This window comes from Puma concolor, chromosome D1, assembly GCF_028749965.1.
Source record: "Puma concolor isolate L17-30 chromosome D1, mPumCon1.1.hap2, whole genome shotgun sequence".
Lineage (NCBI taxonomy): Eukaryota > Metazoa > Chordata > Mammalia > Carnivora > Felidae > Puma > Puma concolor.
In genome coordinates, this window is record NC_141676.1 from 93,986,550 (window position 1) to 94,014,310 (window position 27,761).

Consider the following 27,761-nt stretch of genomic DNA (forward strand, 5'->3'; position numbering starts at 1 on the left):
AACAACTTAGAAGAAATGGATAAGTTCCTAGAAACCTAACAAAACTAAAACAGGAAGAAAGAAAAATTTGAACAGAGCAATTACCAGCAATGAAATTGAATCAGTAATTTAAAAAACTTCCCAAAAAACAAAAGTCCAGGACCAGAGAGCTTCACAGCCAAATTCTATCAAACATTTAAAGAAGAGTTAATACCTGTTCTCAAACTATTCCCAAAAAAATAGAAGAGGAAGGAAAACTTCCAAACTCATTCTATGAGGCCAGTATCACCCTGATATCAAAACCATATAAAGACACCACAGAAAAAGAGTACAGGCCAATATCTCTCATGAATATAGAGGCAAAAATCCTCAACAAAATATTAGCAAACCAAATCCAACAATACATTAAAAAAATCATACAGAATGATCAATAGGATTTATTCCCGGGATACAAGGATGGTTTAATATTTGCAAAACAATCAACAGGATATGTCACATCAATAAGAGAAAGAATAAAAACCATATGATTATTTCAATGGTTTCAGAAAAAAACATTTGACAAAGTACAACATCCATTCATGATAAAAACCCTATACTAAGTAGGTTTAGAGGGAACATACCTCAACATAATAAAGGCCATATATGAAAAACCCCAGTGAATATCATACTCAATGGTGAAAACCGATGTTTTCCCCTAAGATCATGAACAAGACAAGGATGTCCACTTTCACCACTTATATTCAACCTAGTACTAGAAATCCTAGCTGCAGCTATGAGACAACATGAAGAAATAAAAGACATCCAAATTGGTAAGGAAGAACTAAAACCATCGCTATTTGCATATGATGTGATACTATGTATAGAAAATGTTAAAGAATCCACCAAAAAACTACTTACTAGAACTGATAAATGAATTCAATAAAGTTGCAGGATACAAAAATCAATGTACAGAAATTTCTTGCATTCCTATACACTACTGATGAAGCAGCAGAAAGTGAAATTAAGAAAATCCCATTTACAGTTGCACCCAAAACAATCATATATCTAGGAATAAACTTAACCAACAAGATGAAAGACCTATACTCTGAAACTATAAAACACTGATGACAGAAATTCATGACAATGCCAAGAAATGGAAAAACATTCCATGCTCATGGGTCGGAAGAACAAATAGTGTTAAAATGTCTGTACTAACCAAAGCAATCTGCAGATTTAATGCACTTCCTATCAAAATATCAACAACATTTTTCACAGAACTAGAATAAACAGTCCTAAAATTTGTATGGAACCATAAAAGACCTCAAGTAGCCAAAGCAGTCTTGAAAAAAACAAAACAAAACTGGAGGGATCACAATTTTAGACTTCAAGTTATATTACAAAGTGGTAGTAATTAAAACAGTATAGTACTGACATAAAAATACTTATATAGATCAATGGAACAATAGAAAATCCATAAATAAACCCATAATTATATGGTCAGTTAATCTTTGACAAAGGAGGAATGAATATACAATGAATAAAAATAGTCTCTTCAACAAATGGTGTTGAGAAAACTGGAAAGTCCCATGGAAAATAATGAAACTAGACCACTTTCTTACACCATACACAAAAATAAACTCAAAATGGATTAAAGACCTAAATGTGAGACCTGAAACCATAAAAATCCGTGAAGAGAGCACAGGCAGTTATTTCTCGGACATTGGCCATAGCAACATTTTTGTAGGTATGTCTCCTGAGAAAGGGAGATAAAAGCAAAAATAAACTATTGTAACTACATCAAGATAAGAAGCTTCTGCACAGTGAAGGAAATAATCCACAAAACTAAAAGGCAACCTACTGAATGGGAGAAGATATTTGCAAACGGCATATCTGCTAAAGGATTGGTATCCAAAATAAATAAAGAACTGATACAAGTCAATACCCCCAAAATGAATAATCCATTTAAAAAATGGGCAGAAGACATGAACAGACATTTGTCCAAAGAAGATATACAGATGGCCAGTGGACACATGAAAAGATGCTGAGCATCATCCATCATCAGGGAAATGCAAATGAAAACTGCAAAGAGATAATCATCTTACATCTGTTAGAATGGTAAAAATAAAAAACACAAGTAACAACAAGTGTTTGTGAGGATGTGGAGAAAAAGGAACCCTCTTGCAAACTGGTGCAGCCACTGTGGAAGACAACATATGGAGGTTCCTCAAAATTTTAAATACCCTATGATCCAGTAATTGCACTACTGGGTATTTACCCAAAAAATACAAAAACGCTAATTCAAAAGGATATACATACCCCTATGTTTATTGCAGCATTATTTACAATAGCCAAGGTAAGCAAGCAGCCTAAGCATGCATCAATTGATGAATGGATAAGGAGGATGTGGTGTATACACACACACACACACACACACACACACACATAACATACACATGTATACAATGGCATATTATTCAGCCATAAAAGAGAATGGAATCTTGTCATTTGTGATGACATGGATAGAATATAATGCTAAGCAAAAGAAGTCAGAAAAAGACAAATACCATATGATCTCACTCATATGGAATTTAAGAAACAAACATGCAAAGGAAAAAGAGAAACCAAGAAACAGACTCTTAACTATAGAGAACCAACTGATGGTTGCCAGAGAGGAGGCGGGTGGAGGGATGGGTGAAATAGGTGAATAGGATTGAAGAGTACACTTACCATGATGAAAAAAAATAACAAAAAAATAAGATAAAGAAAGCTAAGCTTAAGCCTGCGATGTCAACTCTAAGCCTTATATATTCTCCTCCAAGTCAATGTAATATCTCTTCTCTCTTTCTCCTCAAATTAACAAATTATCAGAGCACTTCTTGAGACATCTAAATGTCCATAATAATATTTTACTGTCAAAACCATCAGCCATTACTTTCTCCAGTGCTATGCTGTGTGGCCCTCTCCTCTGCCTCCTCTACCTTTTCTCTAACCTCAATAACTACACAGGGAATTTTTTTTCTCTCTCAGGTAAGTGGTCAGAAATTGAACATGTCGATATCTGCAACTATTTGTAAGACCAAAAACTCACCCCAGGGCTATTGGTGATGGGTGTTAGGAGGGCACTTGTGATGAGCACTGAGTGTTTTATGTAAGTGATGAATCACCGAATTATACTCCTGAAACCAATATTGCACTGTATGCTGATAAACTAAAATTTAAATTTAAAAAAAAAATGTTATTTTCAGGAGAGAAAAAAGGATTGTCATCAGTCGCTTTGAAATCATAGGCAGTGTCTAATCCAGGTCTCAGAGGCTTTCTCTCACTCTCCGCTGCCCCTCTGCCTCAGGCCTGACCCCTTCAGTGGCTTGATCCAGGAGAGATTCAAACATCTCTCTGGGCTTTGAGTCTGTGCTCCTTGTAAATGCCCCTTCAGAGGGCTTCTACTGCAAGTTTATTTGAGAGTAAAAGGGATTTGTGTTATCATATTCACTTCTATGCCAGTTAAATGTAGTAGCTGATGTTCCACGTTCGCTTCACCTCCATCGGAACTCTTATTCAACTACATCTTAGCCACTTCCTGGAATTCTTTGGCTGTATAGTTGACCCTTGAACAACATAGGTTTGAACTGCACTTATATGCAGACTTTTTAAAATAAGTATTCCTATAGTACTATAAATGTATTTTGTCTTCCTTATGAGTTTCTTTTTTTTTTTCAATATATGAAATTTATTGTCAAATTGGTTTCCATACAACACCCAGTGCTCATCCCAAAAGGTGCCCTCCTCAATACCCATCACCCACCCTCCCCTCCCTCCCACCCCCCATCAACCCTCAGTTCTCAGTTTTTAAGAGTCTCTTATGCTTTGGCTCTCTCCCACTCTAACCTCTTTTTTTTTTTTCCTTCCCCTCCTCCATGGGTTTCTGTTAAGTTTCTCAGGATCCACATAAGAGTGAAACCATATGGTATCTGTCTTTCTCTGTATGGCTTATTTCACTTAGCATCACACTCTCCAGTTCCATCCACGTTGCTACAAAGGGCCATATTTCGTTCTTTCTCATTGCCATGTAGTACTCCATTGTGTATATAAACCACAATTTCTTTATCCATTCATCAGTTGATGCTTATGAGTTTCTTAATAACATTTTCTTTTCTCCAGCTTACTTTATTGTAAGAATACAGTATAATGCTTGTAACATACAAAACGCATATCGGTCAAGCTTTCAATCAACAGTAGGTTATTAATAGTTAAGTTTTGGGGAAGTCAAAGTTACATGCATACTTTTGATTGAGCAGGGCGTTGGTGCTGCTAACGTCCACATTGTTCAAGCGTCAGCTATACTAATCATAATCATAAGCATCTAATGAGCATTTTCTTGTAGTAGACACTATTTACATGCATCATCAAATTTCATTGTCACAAAATCCCTGTGAGGTTAATATAATTATTTTTTAAATTAACCCAGTTATTAGTATAAATTTATACTGTAATTAGTGTAATTATCTTTCTTAATAAGAAAAGGAAGGCACAGAAACATTAACCAACTTGGGCATGATTGCATCATTAGTAAAAGACAGACCAGGGATTCGAACCCAGGTGGTCTGAAGCATAATGCTCAACTGAGAAGATGCTGCTGTCATGGTTCATGGCTCAGCTGAGGAATAGAAGTGGGGGGGCTGCACTTCTGTGCCATTCATTTATTCCTAGTAATACCACAGTAAAGGGGTGTATGGATGTTTGAAACTTTAGAATGTTATGATAGTTGAGAAGGATTGTTTGACAAGGGAAACAAAAATTTTCACCTGTACACAGGCTATGCCTATTCTCATGGTTCAAGGGATGTAACACAAACAAAGGAAAATCCGTTACCAGTGGGGCCTTCATGGGCACAACCCAATTCCTGACTATGGTTGTCTGTCTTCAGGTTCATACCTTTCTTAAATCCTCCATAGTATAAATCCCCCCCTTTAGAACAGGTATCCTCAGGTGCCCTACTTCCTGCCATCAGCAGCAGATCTACTTTCTCTGCACTAGTATATATCCTGACATATAATAATCTACAAGTTGTTTCCCCCAAAGTGAATTATTCAGGTAGCCATAGGGATTGTACTTAAGGAAAAGATCCTCTGTAATCTAGAGGAGAACGATAGAAGCAATCTGTGGTCCAGAGGTCTTTACCACTGGCATGCCATTCAAGAGGGGTTTGGGTCTCTGCACACATGGAACCGGTCCTAGGTGGTGTTTCTGTGCCAAGTTGCCTCCCCTTTAAGACTGCTCATCAGCATGAGGTGTATATTTCCTCCCCAGTCTTCTCAGTCATTCAGCAGGAAAATAATGGTATGCATGCACCTGCACACACACATGTATGTACACACATGCACACACATCCTGATGAACAGAAAAACGAGGCCATGGATCTTACTATCTTTTTCAAGCAACAGAGTATCTGGTACTCAATTGCCAACCAATGGCTACCAAAAGACCTGGCTGAAACCCTGAAACTGCTGTTTTTAGAACCACGTTTTAAGACTGGATATTCTTTTTAAAAAATGTTTGTTTATTTTTGAAAGAGAGAGAGTAGGGGAGGGGCAACGGAGGGGAGGAACAGCGAGGATCCGAAGCGGGCTCTGTGCTGACAGCAGAGAGTTCAATGCAGGGCTCAAACTCTCACACTGTGAGATCGTGACCTGAGTCAAAGTCAGATACTTAACTAACTTAGCTACCCAGGTGTTCCAAGACTGGATATTCTTGATATTCTCTTTCAAAGAGGGAACACAGAACGATGGATCATCACTCTCATCTCCCAAATCAAAAAGGTAGATGTAGGAGCTGCTTTTTTAATTTATGTAAAAATTTGTGACTCACAATGGTTATGGGACGATCACCTTTCTTATGCAAACAACAGCTTCTAAAGCAGCTGCTTTAAATTTATGGAGCTTGGCTGTCCAAAGAAGAAGCAGTTTTGATTCTTAAATGGTCTCTGTGCCCTAGGGCAGAACGTGTTGTTTGTAGTAACAGGAAAAATTTGTGGTCCAGAAGTCCTCCTCTTTGGCAGCCAGGTAAGCAGAGAAGAAACTATTGTTAACCTCACCCTTGCTGCACCCTGGTTTCAGTGGGAGTATACATATTACTTAGAAAAGTCCCTGTCAAGAAAGAAAGGTCAGGGAAGTACAGGCAAGGAGACGAAACAAAGGTGCAGTGGTACCACTGAGTGAGACCCTGGAAGGTGAGCATTGCACAAGCTTGGTATTTTAGATGCCATAATTGCAGCATTTAAGAATTATGCCCCTCTGTGCTCAGTCTTTCTCTGACTTGGATGCTCTCATGCAGTCAGTCATTGTGGGAAGGGTTGAGGAGTTGAATTTTATCTTTCAAAGGCAAAATAGGGGCAAATAGGGAGATCTGGGAGACCCAGGGTCAGGCCTTTGGGAAAGCAAGGGGAGAGTGGTAGAATTGACTCAGCATTCAAAATCCTGGAAGCTGTGCCTGACTCTGGGCTTGGTCTGGGAATAGAGTCCCTTCTGATAATCCTGAACCAGGCTCTTTATGCCCTTTCCTAGAAGAAACTACTTGTGCCTAGGACTTTGGGATCTAGAAAAGCACTTGGAGATGCTCAGAAAATCACAATGAGAGGGGAGGTTTGGAGATGGGGGAAGAGATACAAGGAGAACATCCCCAGAACGTTTCAGTTGAGATTCATTTAGAGATTTTACACAATCCTTTAGATATTCCTTCAATTTTTGGTCACCCTGGATTTTAGAACTCCAGATCTCCCCTTGTTTTTGGTAAATTGGAATTCATTTAATTTTCTTGCTGCTCACTCATCCGAGAGAAACCAGTCTGTTCTGAACCGGAGTCTCTGACTTCAAAGGCCATTCTAGAAGAAATTGTTCTTGATCTTCTCTTCCTGTTTACTCCCAGACAAGATGACTCTAAGCCTTAAAGATAGTTAACCTTTAGCAGGTCACTCCTGCACTAACCCCACTGCCAGGTTTGTCTCCTTGCCATGCTAGAGCCTCAGCTGCAGCTCCTGGGCTATGGCCCTCTTTGGACAGGTGACCTCTGAGAGTAGTCTGTTGGCTGATGCATCTGACACCTACTCAGGCTAGGGGGATGTGTGTGATTCCTGAGATTCCCACACACCCAAATCTTCCATTATCTTACCTCAGTTATGTTCTTGTGCTTTGGCATTGGGGGAGCATATATGACAGAATATTCTGTTCACTTTTGCTTGGGAAATAGAAATAGTGAATTTCATAGAGTTATGTTGCACAGTGGTGGGTCCAAGTTTTCCCAATATAACTTTCTAACAAATTTGTGTGAACCTAGGTCAATATTCTCACTCTCCTGCACACCAGGGTTTTCTTGGGTAGATGAGAACAGGCAGAAGTTATACTGCTCCCGAGCAGAATAACTCGGGAGCACTATAACTTCTAGTCCCTCTTCTCCACACTGACTGGTCAATGTCCTAGCAGCCTGTAGAGGGAAGCACACTAAATAGGTAATGGGTATTAAGGAGGGCACTTGTTATGTTGACACTTGGGTATTATATGTAAGTGATGAATCACTAAATTCGACACCTGAAACCAATATTACACTATATGTTAACGAATTAGAACTTAACTTACATTTTGAAAAAGAAAAAAAAAAAAAAAAAAAAAGAAAGCACATGAGCATTTACTGTGACCGCAGTCCTGGAAGTTGGGCGAGAACTGCTGTTAGGGGTGGCTTGCAGCAGCCTTCCATCCCGTACTCATCACTCCAAAACGGGGTGGGCAACAACTGGAACAGGGGAGTGTTAGGCAGTGGGCTGGGGCAATGGAACAGGACTTCAGGGCAAAGCCTCACTGCCTTAGAGACTGAAATCCTGCTGACTCAGTGTAAGAAAAGCCTCAGGAAATAGGGGCTTTTGAGAAGGAGTCTTCTTGAAGAAGTCCAGTGTCACTCCTGGCCTCCCCACAATCCATCCACTGTCAAGTCGGTTAGATGACTTAAGCTCCAAAGCACGGCATGTGGTAGGAGCTGAATCGATGGGAAGTGGTGACCCAGAATCCATGTCTGACCCTGAATTCCCGTTTCTTGCTCTGTTAGCACCAACCAGACCTGATCCCTGACCTGACAGCTGAGAGCACCCAGATCAGGATCTCCCTCTGTCTTCACACTGCAGTGAAATTGCAATTCAGTCCTGTTTCTTAGGCATAAAATAAAGACATGGGGCTCTATTGCTTCCATGCCCAACTCCTCCATTTGACCCACTGGGGAAAACGGTACCTTCAAGGCTGCCCACAGCGAGAAAGTCTGAAGGACAGTGAAAGGAGGGAAGTGGGGCTGCTTTGGGTTGAGTATGGGGGGACGGCAAGGGTTTCTGGAGTGAGACCGAGGCATTCAGGGCAGTGATGTGGGGTGGGTCCAGCTACTACAGGGAGTGCAGTTCTGAGGCAGGGCTGGGTGAAGGGCCGGCCAGAGGAACGAGTCAGCCAGACCCCATGTCCCCTGCTGGCCCGGCAGTGAGGCAGGTTTGCACTGCGTGCAAGGGAAATGGTCATGGAGGAGAAACGTGCCTGGACCTCCGTCACACATGTCCTTTTTTCTGGGTGTGTGGGGCTCAGATGGAGTCCTGTAATAAAGCAAGGCTCCCTCTTGTCGTGGACTCACCTGGGACCAGATGATCCCACCCTCAGGTGTGTTCCCTGCTGAGCAGGGCCAGGGAAAGTGCTTGTCTGAGGTTGGCAGAAATGGTTGAAGGGGATATTGCTCTATGCAGGGAACTTTCTCTGTGTGAGTGGGGGTGGTGTTCTCCTTTTATTTTCTTTCTCCCTGTATCCTTTGCCCCTTCGCTGCCCTCCTGCAGGGACAAAGTGAGCCCAACCACGGGCTGACTACAAAGGAGCCAAATGTGGCCTCAAGTCCATTACCTTCTCCTCTGTCTGCAGAGATAGGACGTGGGTACAGGTTGAGCCTCTGGGCAGGGCGGGAGCAGCAAAGAGCAGGACAGCGAGTTCTTCAACCACCCATCTAGGAAGGGGCAGAAGGCTGGAAAAATAGGAGCCAGGGGTGGAGGGGAGAAGGTGCAGACCCTCAGCCCCAGGAGAGGCCCCAGGGGAGGGCTGGGAACCTAGTTCTGGGGGCTCAGATATGGAGGCGGGGAGGAAAGAATGCCTGGACAGCACATGCTCTCTCTCTGTGGGAGGGAGAGGTGGCCACGGGTGTCCAAGGTCTGTCGGAGGCACACACTAAGATCCTGAGGACGGAAGTGTTGAAAGGCTAAGCAGCTAGCCAAAGCTTCTGGCTGAGTCTGGAAGGCAACTCAGGTGTTAGCCCGTTTAAAGGGATTTACCAGGGCACCGGCTCCTGAATCTCCCACCATTTCTGGGCCTCACATTCAACAGGGAAGACAGGTACACTGATAAAGTCACAATTTTCACAATAAGGAACCAGAATCTCATACGTATCATGTACAACCCTTCTCGGATTGTAAAGGAAAGAAACAGCATGATGTAGCGGAAGGATATGGCTCACCGGGTCCAACCTTGGTCCCTGGGGAATAATACTTCATCTCTAAGTGTACTTGGGCTTCAAGCACACTTGAAGATGAGGTCAATTATTTGTAAGCTATGTGGTTGTTCAGAGAAGTCAAAGAAATCAAGAATGTTTGCCACCAAGTAGGGTCTTACTGACCATTATCATATGTGAATTTATTAAGTCCTAATAACTACAGCTGATATACCTCTGACAGCCCTTGATTTCACCTGTGAGGTCCCAGATCCCAGAGAAATGAGTAACTTGTTTAAGGTCACGTAGCAGGTAGGTAGCACCCTTGGGCCTCCATCCCAGATGTACAGGGCGTACCCTCCTGGCGAAGATTATGTGAGGGATCGTACTTGGGAATAGCATGTGTCTGGCTCTGGGAAAAGTCCACTCAGATAAGTGGGCCCCACACTCACTCTGTCCCCAAGACAGGGGAATCTGCCGTTGCCATCGCCTGTCTTCTCTGTGGTGACCACCAACCACAGGTCATCCCGCAACTTGGTACTAGGGGCTTTTCACCGTTCCCTCGTGTCTCGGGTTAACCACACCAACGATGCATTCACTTTTTCATCAGATAGTCTTGCCTATCTGATAATTGCAAGGCATCCCAGTGCTGAGGAGAAAGCAGCAAACACAACACAGGGAAATCTTGCATTCAGGCGCTTTCGTTCTTGAGAGGGGAAAGAGACAAGAAAACATAAATAAGGAAAGTCTTAGAATGACAAAGCGGCTTGAGCATGCCGGAGAAAACGGGAAAGGAACGTGGCAAGTGTGGTAAGGGAGTTTTGCACGTATGTACAAATATTTTCTATTTACATTGTGTATATTGGAAAGCCTCGGTGATAAAGTGACAGTAGACGAAGGAGGGAGGCACAAGTGTGTGGCACCATCTGGAGGAAGTGACGCAAAGGCAGGGGACTGATGGGAAAGCTCATTTCCAGCCCACCCTGCTCCCTTCCCCGTCTGTCCCCTTTCTAGTGACTGATCCAAATATGTCTTCCTCTCTGCCCATAATCCCCAGTGTACGTCTCCCCACTGGAATCATATCCGGTCTTTGTCTCCCTTGAACAAATTAGTGAATAAAGCTGAAGGGAAACTGATCATCTTCACCTCTGCATCCCCCTTTCTTGTGCTGCCCCATCCATCTCTCACAGTGGTGTTAATGCTGGGCGGTCAGACCACATCTGGAGTATCCTGGTGGCAGTGACGACTCACTTTGGGAGGGAGGGAGTACCGCTGGAGGTCATGCTGAGGCCAGTGTCTGGATGGTTCTGGTACCTGAAAGGGACTGAGCCACTCCCTCGCAAGGCTCATGGCCCCCAGATTTGCTACATGTGAAAGGCTGTCCTGGAACGTGGGCTTAGACATGCTCCGTGTAGGCCAACGAATAGAACGACAAGCGAAGTGAAGAGGTACTAGGGAGAGAGATTCTACACCAACGTTAATCAGTTCCTTATGCTAGATCTACTAAAGTGAAGTAAGCTGTCTGGGTGGGCTGAGTTCCAAGTATCTGGAGAAATGCAAATGCAGACAGGATGTACCGTCTCCTGGGAACGTGGTAGAGAGGATTCAGGTGGCTTGATCTGAAATCATGTGATCTAGTGGGATGCCTGAGGGCAGGTGATGGGAATAAATAAAGCTGGGACGTCTCATGGGACCATCTTAGGAATGGGCCCCGGGATGTTCCAGTTGCTTCTGCTGGGCATATTCACAGTGCTCTTCATGGATGAAGGTAAAACCTATGAGGGAGGCAGTGATGGGTGGTGAGAGGCTATATGGGGAGGAAACCGAGGTGGTTTCTCAACTTGACTTTTGAGCTACTGTAAAATGGCTGATGGAGAATTTTTCTTCTTCTCTTCATAGGAGACAGAGTCCTGACATCAAAAAGTATGTTGTAGTTGGTTTGCAGTTTTTGGATAAATAATGGCACAATGAGAGGGGACATTCCTGATTTTTTCACAGATTTTCTACCATCCCTGACTATATTCCACTCTCTGCACTCAGTGCTCTAATGTCTTCTTTATGCCCCCAGACTTCGGTGAAGGGGAGAGGAGTCTTGAATCCTTGGAGTCATAGCTGTCACCCACTCAGGGGAGTAAGGACCCCTGGCAGAAGTTGGGAAGGGTGTCAGCTTCCTTCTTTGACATCTATACCTCACCAGTGTAAATGTTGACAGGAGAGGTAGCAGAATTACTTTCCCTAGAGCTCTGCTTTAAATCTTTTCTCTCTTTAGGGATTCGGTTTTGCTATCACTGTGACTTCTTTGATGGATTCAAATGCCTCACTCACTTGAAAAAGTGCTGGAAGTTCAATCTAATGATATATAACAGGAGTTGTACCATAGATCACTATTACTATAATGATAAAATTACAGGTAAGTGAGAGGGAGAGAGAGACACAAGACAATTACCAGTGGTGCCCACCTTCCTTGAGGTCAAGGTGTGGAGGGAACAGGGACCATGAGAGAGGCTGGGAAAATGGAATTCTCCATACCCCGACCTTGGGTGGAGCCTGTGTGGGAGGCAGATGTCTTTTGCCTGATCCTGTCTAGAGAGACCGAGATGAGATGCAGGCACAGTTTGGGGCTCATCCGTGGCTACAGAAAACCAATGAGATTTTTGAGAGCCATCATTGCCAGGGAAACAGTGTGATTAAGTAAGGCAATTACCTTTACTTTTCTTCTCTCTTAGGGAGATATCTGTACCGATATACAAAACTGTCTTGTAATCCTTGTGAAGAGGGAATGTTCCAAATATACCATGACTTACTGAGAGAAACATTTTGCTGCAATCATGCTGACTTGTGTAATAATGGCAATATAAATATGGATACTACAGTGAAATTTGGAAAAGGGATAGATTTGATGGCTGAAAAGTCATGAGGTAAATCAAGATAAACATGTGCTTAAGATTTTAAAACTATATGGGAATACACATCTTCTTAAATAACACTCTCCCCCTGAACTAGAAAAAGAGATAATATAGGGGCTGGCTTAGTCAGAAGAACATGGGGCTCTGGATTTTTGGTTATGAGTTCAAACCCACATTGTGTGTAGAGATTACATAAACAAACAAACAAACAAACAAACAAAAAAGAGAGAGAAAAAAAGAGATAGTATAAATGGAAACAGACCATAAAGTAGAAAAGATACACACAAACACACACACCATAAAACAACATGACTGCACTGACTAAACATATCGGCCAAATTAATTTAAAAAAAGATTTTAGTTTGGTAAACAGAGCAAAATCCAACTCTATGATGTTTCAGAAATATGGCCAAATAGTCAGCATTGGTGGTATAGTGGTGAGCATAGCTGCCTTCCAGAAATATGGCCAAATCAAAGCAATTAAAAATGTGCAAATATAAATGCATGGGAAAATATATATTAAAAATTAATATGGATCATGAGCCTATATTTTATGCTCCAGATCATCAAAAGAGAGAATATATACTTCATGTTATTAAAGCCACTAATCTACAATAAAGATATAAATTATTAAAATTGAGGCAGCCAATACCACAGCCATGACTTTTGGTAACAACTCTTCTATAGAAATTATAGAAGATATGATGAGAAAAAGAAATGCATGCTAATCACCAGATCATGTGGGTAAATAATTAGCAAGGAGATTAAACACATATACAATACCATTATTAAGGTGGATCTTATAAACCTACATCTAATCCTGAACTCAGATAATAGAGTGCCCATGGAACATTCACAAAGATTGGTCACATATATTAGCCCTTTGGAGGATAGAGTTGATTTACATCTGAACTGTAAAAGGCTATATTTTTCTCAGTGGATGCTTGGACTTTTGGCCAGGATAAAAATACATTTATGATGTTCTCTTTAAAGTCTGAAACTCCCCCGGTAACTCCCAGTGTCATTTTATTTGCTGATATAAATAAACTGTTTCCCAACATGGCTTGATCACATGGTCAGAGAGGCATTATAACCACACCCCACCCTACCAACCACATGCACCCTCATTAAGAACTTCTGTTTAAATTACTCCTGAAGCTGAGATCCCTCACATAAATTGTGATTGTTCAATCCAGTGACAGAGGGCAATCTGTATGTGTGTAAATGATGAGTCCTGGGAGCTTGCACATGGAATGTCTCCCAGATTTCCCTAAAGTTTGTCTGCCCTCTCTTTTTTTTGCTGCACTGTATCCTTTGTCTTTAAATAAAGTCTGTATTCAGTATGCTTTCTAACTATGTTCTTAGAGAATATGTATGTTCTATGAAGTCTGATGAGTTCTTTCAAATATCTAAACTTGGGAAATCTTTGCAAGTCCTCAAAGAAATACTCAAATTCCAAGAAATAGAAATAATATAACAATATTCACTTACCACACGCAATAAAGTGGAAGCTGAAAACAAGACCAAAAATGTGTCACCGCCTGGAAATATAGAAACATGTTATTAAGCAACTCTTATGTTGAAAGGAAAATCTAGGACGCACACACAAAAATGCAGAATTTCTTAACAGAAAACATGATATATCAAAAACTATGGAATACAGCAGTAGCATTTATCAGAGGAAAATTCATAGCATTAAATACACATAAAATTTTAAAAGTAAGAAATTAATTAAACATGCAACTCAAAGTAGCAGACCAAGAACAAAGTAAATAGAAAAGAGAAAGAACCGTCAATAAATAAAAACAGAAACCTAAGAGGTGGTGTATTTGTTTCATATGGCTGTGTTACTTTCTGTGCTTTGTGCCATAGACTTAGTGGCTTAAACACACACATTATCTCACAGTTTCTATAGGTCAGAAGTCCAGACATAGCTTAGCTGAGTCCTCAGCTCAGAATCTCACAAGGCTGCAGTCAAGGGGTAGACCAGGCCATGTTCTCATTTGAAGACTTAATTTAGGAAGAATCTACTTCTAAACTCTTGGCCGGTTGGTAGAACTCATCTCTTTGTAGTGTGTCTGGGCTGCAGGGCTGGTTCAATATTCACAAATGAATCGATGTGATGCATCACATTAATAGAAGAAAGGATAAGAACTATATGATCCTGTAAATAGATGCAGAAAGAGCATTTGATAAAATACAGCATCCTTCATAAAAACCCTCAAGAAAGTCAGGATAGAAGGAACATACCTTAACATCATAAAAGCCATATATGAAAAGCCCACAGCTAGTATCATCCTTAATGGAGAAAAACTGAGAGCTTTCCCCCTGAGATCAGGAACACAACAGGGATGTCCACTCTCACCACTGTTGTTTAATATAGTGTTGGAAGTCCTAGCCTCAGCAATCAGACAACAAAATGAAATAAAAGGCATCCAAATTGGCAAAGAAGTCAAACTTTCACTTTTTGCAGATGACATGATGCTCTACATGGAAAACCGGAAAGACTGACACATTAACTCAGCAGAGTCGCAGGATACAAAATCAATGTACAGAAATGGGTTGCATTTCTATACACCAATAATGAAGCAACTGAAAGAAAATCCATCCCATTTACGATTGCACCAAGAACCATAAAATACCTAGGAATAAACCTGACCAAAGATGTAAAAGATCTGTATGCTGAAAACTATAGAAAACTTATGAAAGAAATTGAAGAAGATACAATGAAATGGAAAAATACTCCATGCTCATGGATTGGAAGAATAAATATTGTTCAAATGTCAATACTACCCAAAGCAATCTACACATTCAATGCAATCTCAATCAAAATTGCACCTGCATTCTTCTCAAAGCTAGAACAAACAATCCCAAAATTTGTATGGAACCAGAAAAGACCCCGAAAAGCCAAAGTAATGTTGAAAAAGAAAACCAAAGCGGGAGGCATCACAATCCCAGACTTTAGCCTGTACTATAAAGCTGTAATCCTCAAGACAGTATGGTATTGGCACAAAAACAGACACATAGACCAATGGAATAGAAGAGAGAACCCAGAACTGGACCCACAAATGTATGGCCAACTAACCTTTTACAAACAGGAAAGAATATCCAATGGAATAAAGACACTCTCTTTAGCAAATGGTGCTGGGAGAACTGGACAGCAACATGCAGAAGAATGAAACTAGACCCCTTTCTTACACCATACACAAAAATAAATTCAAAATGGATGAAAGACCTAAGTGTGAGACAGGAAACCATAAAAACCTAGAGGAGAAAACAGGCAACAACCTCTTTGACCTCACGCACAGCAATTTCTTGCTCAACAAGTCTCTGAAGGCAAGGGAAACAAAAGCAAAAATGAACTATTGGGACCTCATCAAGATAAAAAGCTTCTGCACTGCAAAGGAAACAATCAACAAAACTAAAAGACAACTGATGGAATGGGAGAAGATATTTGCAAATGACATATCGGATAAAGGGTTAGTATCCAAAATCTATAAAGAATTTACCAAACTCAACACCCATAAAACAAATAAGCCAGCAAAGAAATGGGCAGAAGACATGAATAGACATTTTCCAAAGAAGACATCCAGATGGCCCACAGACACACGAAAGATGCTCAACATCACTCATTATCAAGAAATACAAATCAAAATCACCTCAAACCAGTCAGAGTGGCTAAAATTAACAACTCAGGAAGCAAGAGATGCTGGCGAGGATGTGGAGAAACGGGAATCCTCTTGCACTGTTGGGGGGAATGCAAACTGGTGCAGCCACTCTGAAAAACAGTATGGAGGTTCCTCAAAAAATTAAAAATAGAACTACCCTATGACCCAGTGATAGCACTACTAGGAATTTATCCAAAGGATACTGGAGTGCTGATTCATAGGGGCACATGTATCCCAATGTTTATAGCAGTGCTTTCAACAATAGCCAAATTATGGAAAGAGCCTAAATGTCCATCAACTGATGAATGGATGAAGAAGATGTGGTTTACATATACAATGGGATACTACTTGGCAATGAGAAAGAATAAAATCCTGCCATTTTCAACAATGTGGATGGAACTGGAGGGTATTATGCTAAGTGCAATAAATCACTGAGAGAAAGACAGATATCATATGTTTTCACTCATATGTGGAACTTGAGAAACTTAACAGAAGACCATGGGTGAGGGGAAGAGGGGGGGAAGTTACAGAGAGAGAGGGAGGCAAACCATAAGAGACTCTAAAATACAGAGAACAAATTGAGGGTTGATGGGGGGTGGGGTCAGGGGAGAGGGGGAAATGGGTGATGGGCATTGAGGAGGGCACTTGTTGGTTTGAGTGCTGGGTGTTGTATGTAAACAATGAATCACAGGAATCTATCCCCAAAACCAAGAGCACATTGTGAACACTGTATCTTAGCCAACTTGACAATAAATTATATTTAAAAAAAAAGAATTTATCTCTTTGTAGTAGTAGAACTGAGGTTCTGGTTTTCTTTCTGGCTATTGCTTAGGGCCTCTTTCAGTTCCAAGAGGCCATTCATAGTTCTCTGCAACACGGTTATTCCCATAGTCAATTTACAATATGACTGCTTCTTCAAGGCCAGTGGGAAGGTCTCTCTCCTAATTGCTAAGATTGAATCTATATTATATAATGAAACATAATAATATGTATAATATTCCATCACCTTTGGTAATTCTATTGGTTAGAAGCAAGACACAAGTTCTGCTTACGCTCAAGGGGAGAGGGCTATTCAAGGCTGTGACTCACTGGATACATCCCATTCCTTAGGATATGTCTGCCACAGGTAGAAAACAGGAAGTAAGTACAACAAATGAGTTAAAAATTTTATCTAAATAAGCAAATCACAAGTTAACCTGTTACTTAAAAAAGAAAACTGCACAGGATGCCTGGGTGGCTCAGTCGGTTGAGCATCTGACTTCGGCTCAGGTCATGATCTCATGGTTTGTGAGTTCGAGCCCCTCATCAGGCTCTGTGCTAACAGCTCAGAGCCTGGAGCCTGCTTCAGATTCTGTGTCCCCCCCCACCCCCCACCCCACCCCTGCTTGTGCTCTTCTGTCTTTCAAAAATGAATAAACATTAAAAAAATTAAAAAAAAGAAGACTGCACAAATACAAATATTAGAGATTGCAAAGGAGAAATAAACATCCAAAACAAGGAAATTTTTAAAAATATGTAAGTTTCATGGGGCATCTTGGTGGCTCAGTCGTTGAAGTGTCTGACTTCAGCTCAGATCATGATCTCACTTTGTGGGTTCGAACCCCATGTCGGGCTCTCTGCTGACAGCTCAGAGCCTGAAGCCTGCTTCAGATCCTGTGTCTTCCTCTCTTTCTGTCTCTCCCCCATTCATGCTCTGTCTCTCTCAAAAACAAATAAACATTAAACGAAATTTTAAAAAAATTAAGTTTCGAACTAATTTGTATAATCCTATGCGAATGAATATAAACATCTAGTTGAAATAAGTAATTTTCTAGGAAAATAGAATTTTTACCAAACTGACCCAAGCAGAATTAGAAAATCTACACAAACTGATTTCTATTTAAAAAAAAAAAATAGATAAAATTATAAAAGAGCTCTTGTCATTTCCCAAAAACGCACTAGATCCACATGGTTTCACAGAAGAATTCCAAAAAAATCTTTAAAAATTAGATGATCCCAATGCTATTTAAACTATTTCAGAGTATAGTGACACCTGGTTGGCCACCTGGGTGGCTCAGTCAGTTGACTCTTGGTTTCAACTCAGGTCATGATCTCATGGTTCATGGGATCAAGCCCTGTGTTGGACTCTGCACTGCGCATGCGGCCTGCTTGGGATTCTCTCTCTGCCCGTCTCCCCTGCTTACATGTGCTCTCTTTCAAAATAAATAAATAAGCAAATAAATAAATAAATAAATAAATAAATAAATAAATAAACAATTTAGAAAGAACTATTTCAGAGTATAGATAAGGAAAGGAGACTTATTCTTTTTATTAAACAAAATAATATTAATCTCCAAATCCAAATGAGATTATGTAATAGAGAGCGTTATAAAAATCTCACTTATAAACATCAATTTAAAAATCTTTGACAAAGTATTAGCAAGCAGATCTCAACGGCAGATAAAAGGATAATATAGAATGAATTATTTCATCTTTGTTGAGTAACAAGCCATTCAAAGACTGAGTGGCTTAAAACAATAAACAATCATTTTCCTGTGTTTGAGGAATTCAGATAATCCCAATGTGCTCAGCTGAGTAGCTCTGCTAATCTCAATGAACTAGACTCCTATGTCTAGGGGGTATCTGGAAATTTTTTGATTTAGTCACCCCTGGCTAGGGTGACTCAGCTCTGCTCTACATGCTCATTTCCCGCTAGGACTAATCCACTAGCTTAGACACGCCTTATTCATGACAATGGCAGAAGCATAAAGAGCAAGATCCAAGCCCATTTTGAACCTCTGCTTCCATTAAGTTTGCTAACATCCCCAATGGCCAAAGCAAGTTACAAGGCCATGCCTAGAGTCAGGAAACTGGGCAGGTAATCCCACCGGCAGTGGGAGGACGTTGAGAACTTGCAGGTTAAAGGACAGAGACATAAAGGAGAGATGACTAATTAGGTCCAGATGATGCAATTTACCACACATGGCCAGGGGAGTCTTATTCTAGGGATACAAGAATGGTTCCATGTTAAAAATATCAATTAATACAATATTATAATAACAGAAAAATCAGATGATCATCCCAAAAGGTAACAAGAAGTCATTTCACAAAATTCAACACCTGTTCATACATTTAAAAAAAAAAAACCTCAAAATTGGTATTGATGAATGTCTTTAACATGATAAAGTGATATATACCTGAGTCTGAAGGCCAGTAGTTTATTTGATGGAGGAAATATTAGATGCTTTCATGCTAAAATAAGAAGTAAGGAGGGGCAATTGGGTGGCTCAGTCAGTTAAGCTAGGACTCTTGATTTTGGCTTAGGTCATGATCTCATGGTTGTGAGATTGAGCTCCTGTCAGGCTCCCCACTGGGTGTGGAGCCTGCTTAAGATTCTCTCTTCCTTGCCCTCTTCCCCTCCCTCAGTCACATGTGTGCATACATGCCCTCTGCCTCTACAGTTAGTGAATGTAATATTAAAAAATTACTCAATGTAATTAGACAAGAGAAAGCAATTAGAGGCCTTAGAATTTGAAAGGAAGAGGCAAAAGTATTTTCTTTTGCAAATGCAAGGTGTATACCTGAAACTTTGAACTTTTGAAAAGATGTCCTTGAAAATTTAAATGGCAGTTGAAGAAAAAAAATTTTTTTTTTTTATTGAGGTAGTGCTTTCTCTGTTCCTTCCTATATCATAACCCTCAAATGTAACTACACTTCTGAATTCTATCATGGTACTTCTGTCCTGTTTTGTTTTGTTTTTTTTTTTTTTCAACGTTTATTTATTTTTGGGACAGAGAGAGACAGAGCATGAACGGGGGAGGGGCAGAGAGAGAGGGAGACACAGAATCGGAAACAGGCTCCAGGCTCTGAGCCATCAGCCCAGAGCCCGACGCGGGGCTCGAACTCACGGACCGCGAGATCGTGACCTGGCTGAAGTCGGACGCCTAACCGACTGCGCCACCCAGGCGCCCCACTTCTGTCCTGTTTTTAAACTTCATATGAGTGCAACTGTATAGATGAAATGAACTGTACTCTTTTGTGCCTGGCTTCTTTTGCTCACCAGTATGCCTTTGGGAGTTATCCGTAATGTTGCAGATAGCAATAGTTCAGTCTTTATATTGCTGTGTAGTGTTACACTATTATAAATATACCACATTTTATATTTTCTGCTGTTGATGGACAATTGGGTTGTTTCTAGTTATCACCAATAAAGCAGCCGTGAATCTCTTCCTACCACTCCCCTCTCTTCCTCCTGCTATTCCCTTTATGGCAACCCCTTCATTTGGAAAATCGTGCTGATTAAAAAAAAATTGATTCTATGTGGGTTATTGTTCAAAGGAAACAAAACAGCTGCCTCAAGTGCTCTCAAGGCACAAGAAACAATGATTACAGCCATTTCCTAATATGATGTAGGACTAACATGGTTGGAAATGGTTAAAGGGCTCAAGAAGGTTAGGGTTTTAAGTGAAATGCTTTCTTGAAAAGTAGCAGCCAATGAAACTATTAAATAGTTCTTTACAGTTTTTTAAAGATTAAAATGCAAACATTTTAGTCACAATGAGGCCTATCACAGGGGAATTGAAAGGGAAATGTGACGACCCCCCCCCCCCCCCCCAAATTACACATCGGCTCTCCAGTGAGCTACTTTCCATTAAAGAATGAAATACTTTCTGGGGAAATTGGACAGGCTAAACAGCCTGTCCAATTGCCCACAGTGACATACAGGAAAAAGACAAGTCTTTATAATCAGAGGGATTAGAGCTGTAATTATGCCTCCAGATTGTGTGGTTTATGCTAATTCTGTCATCCCTCTTGGCCTGTTTCCTCCCTGAACATTCTTATAGACATCTTTTGATGGACCAGTCACTCTTTTCGCTACATAGGGTAGACCTGCTAAATCATAGGATGTACCTAATAATGAGGTTGAGAAGATTACCATATATTTCAAAGTACCAATTTACAGTCTCATCAGCAACATTTTTCAGATGCTTATTGACCGTATGGGTATTCTTTTTAGTAAATGATCTGTTTAAGTCTTTAGCCTATTTTTTTGTTTGGTAGTTTTTCATTATCAAATTGATCTGCAAGAATACTTTTTTTAATGTTTAATTTTATTGAGATATAATTGATACATAACATTGTATAAATTTAATGTATACAATGTGTCAATTTGATACATCGATATATTACAATATAATTGCTGCTGAAACATTAGCTAACACCCTTATTATGTCACAGTATTATCATTTCTTTTTGTGGTGGGAACAATTAAGTAAGATCTAGTCATTTAGCAACATTGAAGTTTATAATACAGTATTGTCCGTAATCACTGTTTTGTGCATTAGAACTCTTGGACTTATTTATCTACTGGTTGCAAGTTTGTACCCTTAAACAACACTTCCTTAATTCCTCCATGCCCTAGACCTTGGTAACCACCCTTCCACTCTCTGTTCTTACTAGTTTGGCTTTTTTAGATTCCACATATATGCTTTTTCTATCTGATTTATCTCAAATGCTACAAAATTTCATCCCTGTTGTCGCCAAGTGGCAGAATTTCCTTCTTTATCATGGCTGAACAATATTCCCATGGTGGGGGGTGGGTATCACATCTCTTATTTATCCATTAGTCTGTTGATGAGTATAAGTTGTTTTCACAGCTTGACTACTATAAATAATGCTGCAATAAACGTGGGAGTGCTTATATCTCTTTGATATCCTGTTTTCATTTCCTTTGGATGCATAACCACGAATGGAATTTCTGGATCATATGTAGTTCTATCTTTAAATTTTTGAGGAACCTCTGTGTTTTCCATGCTAGCTTTACCAATTTACATTCCCACCAACAGTGTCCAAGAGTTCCTTTTTTTCTCTACATTCTCAACAATATGTATCTCTATTTTTCTTGATGACAGCCATTTTAACAGGTGTGAGGTGATATCTCATTATGGTTTAGATTTGCATTTCTTTGACGATTAGTAATGTTGAGTATCTTTTCATGTATCTGTTGCCCATTGGAAGTCTTCTTTGGAAAAATGTCTATTTCGTTCTTTTGCCCGTTTTTAATTGGATTTTCTTTTCCTTTCCTTTCTCTCTCCCTCTCTTCCTTTCTTTCTTTTTTTCTTCCTTCCTTCCTTCTTCCCTCCCTGTCTCTCTCTCTCCCCCCTCTTTCTCTCTTTCTTTCTCTATTTCTCTTTCTTTCTTTCTTTCCTCCTTTCTCCCTCTCTCTTTCCCTTTCTCTCTCTCTCTCTCTCTCTCTCTCTCTCTCTCTTTCTTTCTTTCTTCCTTTGGATTCATAGAGAGAGTGATGTGTTTTGAGCCCAAACATACCAATTTGAATCACCCCAGTGCTGTTTGTTACTTACTATCTCACCAAATGGCCCTAAACTACTCTCAATATCTCAGAACCCCAGTTTCCTTATTTATGAAACAAAAATGATAGCATCTTCTTTACTGAGTTGTTGCAAGAAAGAAATTAGATCTTATATTAATTGCCTGGCATGTATTAGGTGCTCAATAAATGCCATAAGTTGTTTTAGTGTTACTGGATTGTATGAATTCTTTATACATTTTGGATATTAACCCATTATCTGATATATGGCTTGGAAACATTGTCTCCTATTTTGCAAGTTATCTTTTCATTTTATTTTTTGTGTTTTGGCTGTGTAGAAGCTTTTAATTTGATTGAAACCCACTTGTTGAATTTTACTTTCGTTGTTTGTGCTTTTGGTGTCATACCTAAAAAAATCTTTGCCAAGACCAATGTTAAGAAGTTTCTTTCCTATGTTTTCCTCTAGGAGTTTACAGTATTATGTCTTTTGTTTAAGTCTTTAATACATTTCAAATTAATTTTTGTGAATGGTGTAAGATAGGGGTCCAATTTCTTTCTTTCTTTCTTTCTTTCTTTCTTTCTTTCTTTCTTTCTTTCTTTCTTTCTTTCTTTCTTTCTTTCTTCATCTGGTTATCCACTTTCCCCAACATTATTTGTTGAAGAGACTCTCCTTTTTCCATTGAGTGTTCTTGACTCCCTTGTTAAATATCAATTGACCATAAATGCAAGAGTTTAGTTCTGGGCTCTCTGTTCTGTTCTATTGGCCTATCCTTCTATTTTTATGCCAGTACCATACTGCTTTAATTTTTACAGCTTTGTGGTATAGTTTGATATCAAGAATTGTGATGCCTCTAGCTTTGTTCCTCTTTCTCATGACTGGTTTTCTACTCAGGGTCTTTTGTAGTTCCATACAAATTTTAGTATTGATTTTCTATTTCTGTAAAAAATGCTGTCGGAATTTTGATAGGAATTGTGTTGAATCTATAAATGGCTTTGCATATATGGATAGATATTTTAGCAATATTAATTCTTCCAATTTATGAACATGGGATATCTTTCCATTTGTTTGTATCTTCTTTAATTTCTTTCATCAATGTCTTGTAGTTTTCATTGTACAGAATTTTCACTTCCTTCCTTAAATTTATTCCTTAGATTTATTCCTAAGTACTTTTTTGTTTGTTTGAATGCTATTTTGAAGGAGATAGTTGTCTTTATTTCTTTTTCAGATGTTTTGTACAGATGCAACTAATTTCTCTGTGCTGATTTTATATCCGCCAATTCCCCTGAATTTGTTGCTTAGTTCCAGTAGCTTTTTGGTTACATCTTCAGAGTTTTCTGTATAATGTTCATATTATCTGCAAAAAATGGCAATTTTGCTTCCTCCTTTCTCATCTTTTGTTTATTTTTCTTGCCTAATTACTATGATTAGGACTTCCAGTATATCTTGAATAAGAGTGGTGAGAGTGAGCACGTTTGTCATGTTCCTGATCTGAGAGGAAAAGCTTTCAACTTTTCATTGAATGTATAATGTTAACTGTGGGCTTGTTATATATAGGTTTTATTATGTTGAGGTATATTTCCCCTATAACCATTCCTTTGATGATTTTATTCTCATGAAATGTTGTTATATTTTGTCAAATGCTTGTCTGCATCTATTGAGATGATGATATGATTTTAATTTTTTATTCTACCAATGTGGTATGTCAGATTTATCGATGTGCATATGTTGAGCCATTCTCGGATCCCAGACATAAATCCCCTTTGGTCACGGTGATTAATCCTTTCAATATGTCGTTGAATTTGCTAATATTTTGTTAAGATTTTTATATTTGCCAGGGATATTGGCCTATAGTTTTTTAATAATGTTTTTATCTGGCCTTGGGATCAGGATAATGTTGGCCTTGTAAAATGAATTTAGAAATGTTCCCTCCTTTTAATTTTTTGAAAGAGTATGAACATTGATGTTAACTCTTCTTTAAAATTTTTCTTTAATGTTTATTTATTTTTGACAGAGAGAGAGACAGAGCATGAGCAGGGGAGGGGCAGAGAGAGAGGGGGACACAGAATCCGAAGCAGGCTCCAGGCTCTGAGCTGTCAGCACAGAGTCCGACGCGGGACTCGAACTCATGGACTGTGAGATCATGACCTGAGCCGAAGTCGGACGCTCAACCAACTGAGCCACCCAGGTGCCCCTTTTTTAATTAAAAAAAAAAAAAAAAAAAAAAAAAATTTTTTTTTTTTAATGTTTATTTATTTTTGACAGAGAGAGAGGCAGAGCATGAGCAGGGGAGGGGCAGAGAGAGAGGGGGACACAGAATCTGAAGCAGGCTCCAGGCTCTGAGCTGTCAGCACAGAGCCCCAGGCAGGGCTTGAACTCACACACTGTGAGATCATGACCTGAGCCGAAGTCAGAAGCTTAACCAACTGAGCCACCCAGGCACCCCAAATGTTTGTTTATTTTTGAGAGAGAGAGACAGAGTGTGAGCAGGGGAGGGGCAGACAGAGAGGGAGACACAGAATCCAAAGCAGGCTCCAGGCTCTGAGCGCTCAGCACAAAACCTGATGCAGGCCTCGAACACACTAACTGCAAGAATGTTAATTCTTCTTTAAATGTTTGATAGAATTTGCTGGTGAAGCCATCTGATCCAGGAGTTTTCTGTGTTGGAAGGATTTTGATTAGTGACTCAATCTCCTTACTCATCATTGGTCTATTCAGATTTTCATTTCTCCCTGATTCAGTCTTGGTAGGTTGTATGTTTCTAGCAATTGATCCATTTCTCCTAGGTTAATCAATTAGTTGACATATGATTGCTCTTAGTAGTCTCTTATAATTCTTATTTTGTGTTATCAGTGTAAGGTCTCCTCTTCCATTTCTGATTTTATAATTTGAATCTTCTCTCTCTCTCTCTTTTTAGTTAGCCTACCTAATGGTTTGTCAATTTGTTTATTTTTTTGAAAAAGCAGATCTTAGTTTTGTTGATTTTTAACATTGTTTTTCTTGTCTTTGTTTTATTTATTTCTATTCTGATCTTTGCTATTTCCTTGCTTCTGCTAGCTGTGGGCTTATTTTGTTTTGTTTTTCTAGTTCTTTCAGGTATAAAGTTAGGTTGTTTATTTGATATATATTTTCTGAATATATGCATTTATTGCTATAACTTCCCTCTCAGAACTGCTTTTGTAGCATATCATAGGTTTGGGTATGTTGTGTTTCGATTTTTTAAAATTTTATTTTAAAAATTTACATCCAAATTAGTTAGCATATAGTGCAACGGTGATTTCAGGAGTAGATTCCTTAGTGCCCCTTACCCATTTAGCCCATCCCCCCCCCCACAACCCCTCCTGTAACCCCCAGCTTGTTCTCCATACTTATGAGTCTCTTCTGTTTTGTCCCCCTCCCTGTTTTTATATTATTTTTGTTTCCCTTCCCTTATGTTCATCTGTTTTGTCCCTTAAAGCCCTCATATGAATGAAATCATATGATTTTTGTCTTTCTCTGACTAATTTCACTTAGTGTAATACCCTCCAGTTCCAGCCACATAGTTGCAAATGGCAAGATTTCATTCTTTTTGATTGTCGAGTAATACTCCATTGTATATATATACCACATCTTCTTTATACATTCATCCATCGATGGACATTTGGGCTCTTTCCATACTTTGGCTATTGTTGATACAATGTGCTGCTATAAACATTGGAGTGCACATGTCCCTTCAAAACAGCACACCTGTATCCCTTGGATAAATACCTAGTAGTGCAATTGCTGGGTCGTAGGGTAGTTCTATTTTTAGCTTTTTGAGGAACCTCCATACTGTTTTCCAGACTGGCTGCACCAGCTTGCATTCCCATGTATTTCCATTTTTGTTTCCCTCTCTCTCTCTCTCTCCCTATATATATATCTCCCTATATATATATATATATATATATATATATATATGTGTGTGTGTGTGTGTGTGTATGTGTATATACACATACACATATACATATATATGTATGTATATATCTTATTTTTTCTTTTGATTTCTTCTTTGAATCATTGGTTGTTCTGGAGTGTGTTATTTAACTTCCACATGTTTGTAGATTTCTCAGTTTCTTCTTGTTATTGATTTCTGGTTTCATAGCCTTGTGGTCAGAAGATACTTGGTATGATTTCAATCTTTTTAAATTTGCTAGGACTTGTTTTGTGTCCCGTTATATGGTCTATCCTGGGGATATGTTACATGTGCACTTGAGAAGAATGTGTATTCTGTCCCTGTTGGATAGAATGTTCTACAAATGTCCATTAGGTCCATTTGGTCTAAGGTATGCTTCAAGTCCATTGTTTACTTGTTGATTTTCTGTCTGGATGATCTATCCATTGCTGAAAGTGGAGTATTGAAGTTTCCTGCTGCTATTGTGTCATTGTCCATTTCTTCTTTAATCTGTTAGTGTTTGCTTAATACATTTAGGTGCTCCAATGTTAAGTTTGCATATATTTATAATTATCATATCTTTTGGATGAATTAGCTCCTTTATCATTATGTATTGACCTTCTTTTCCTCTGATTACTATTTTTGGCTTAAAATCTGTTTTGTGTGATATAAGTGTAGCTACCCTGCTTTATTTTGGTTTCCGCTTGTATGGAATATCATTTTTCCATGCTTTCACTTTGAGCCTATGTGTGTCCTTAAAACTGAAGGGAACCTCCTATAGGCAGCATACAGTTGGATCTTGTTTTATCCATTCAGCCACTTTGTGCCCTTTTTTGACCGGGGAATTCGATCCATTTACATTTAGAGTTGTTATGGATATGTAAGGACTTACTAATGCTATCTTATTCATTGTTTTCTGGTTGTTTTGTGTCTATTTTGTTTCTTTCTTCGCTCTGTCTCTGCCTGTCTTTGCAAATTGATATTTTCCATGGTCGTTTGCTCTTTCTCCCCTTTGTTTAGCTTTTAGGCATCTACTCTAGGTTTTTGCTTTGTGCTTACCATGAGTCTTATTGAAGTTACAATAATTGTAGTTACATCATTTTTGCACCTAAGTCTGATGGTGGAGATCAAGTGTCAAGTAGATTAAATAGTCCAGTTTAAGCTGATGGTAATTTACCTTTGATTGTCTACAAAAGCTTCCCCCCTTTTATTTTGAGGTTATTATTTATCTCTTATATTGTGTATTTATTAATAATTACCGGAGCTACAATTATACTAATGGTTTCCCTTTTGCCCTTTGTACTATATAGTTAGGTGGTTAACACACCATCCTATTAGAATTTTCTAGGCCTGACTGTACATGAAGCTAAAGCAGTGTATTGTGTATTTTTGTATGTTTTCATGCCATTGATTAGCATCTTTTCATTTCAGCTTAAATAACTCCTTTCAGCATTTCTTGCCAGTCAGGTCTAGTGGTAATAAAGTCCCTCAGTGAAAGCCAAAGCATGGGAGACTCTTAAAA

At 39.3% G+C, this 27,761-nt stretch overlaps 1 protein-coding gene across 2 annotated transcripts in view; it reads left to right on the forward strand.

Moving 5' to 3' along the window:
• The window catches only part of LOC147576877 (prostate and testis expressed protein 13-like), a 40,611-nt gene extending 26,869 nt beyond the window's left edge, over nt 1-13,742 (forward strand). The window contains exons 1-4 of one of the 2 annotated variants that reach the window (XM_086678746.1): nt 10,756-11,218; nt 11,350-11,373; nt 11,720-11,860; nt 12,177-13,742. In XM_086678746.1, coding sequence (XP_086534872.1) covers nt 11,110-11,218; nt 11,350-11,373; nt 11,720-11,860; nt 12,177-12,367 — 465 coding nt within the window. In that variant the 5' untranslated portion in view covers nt 10,756-11,109 and the 3' untranslated portion in view covers nt 12,368-13,742. Of the gene's footprint in view, nt 1-10,755; nt 11,219-11,349; nt 11,643-11,719; nt 11,861-12,176 lie in introns of those variants that run through there. The other variant, XR_015241234.1, reaches the window with a different exon arrangement.
• The last annotated feature ends 14,019 nt before the right edge of the window (nt 13,743-27,761 follow it).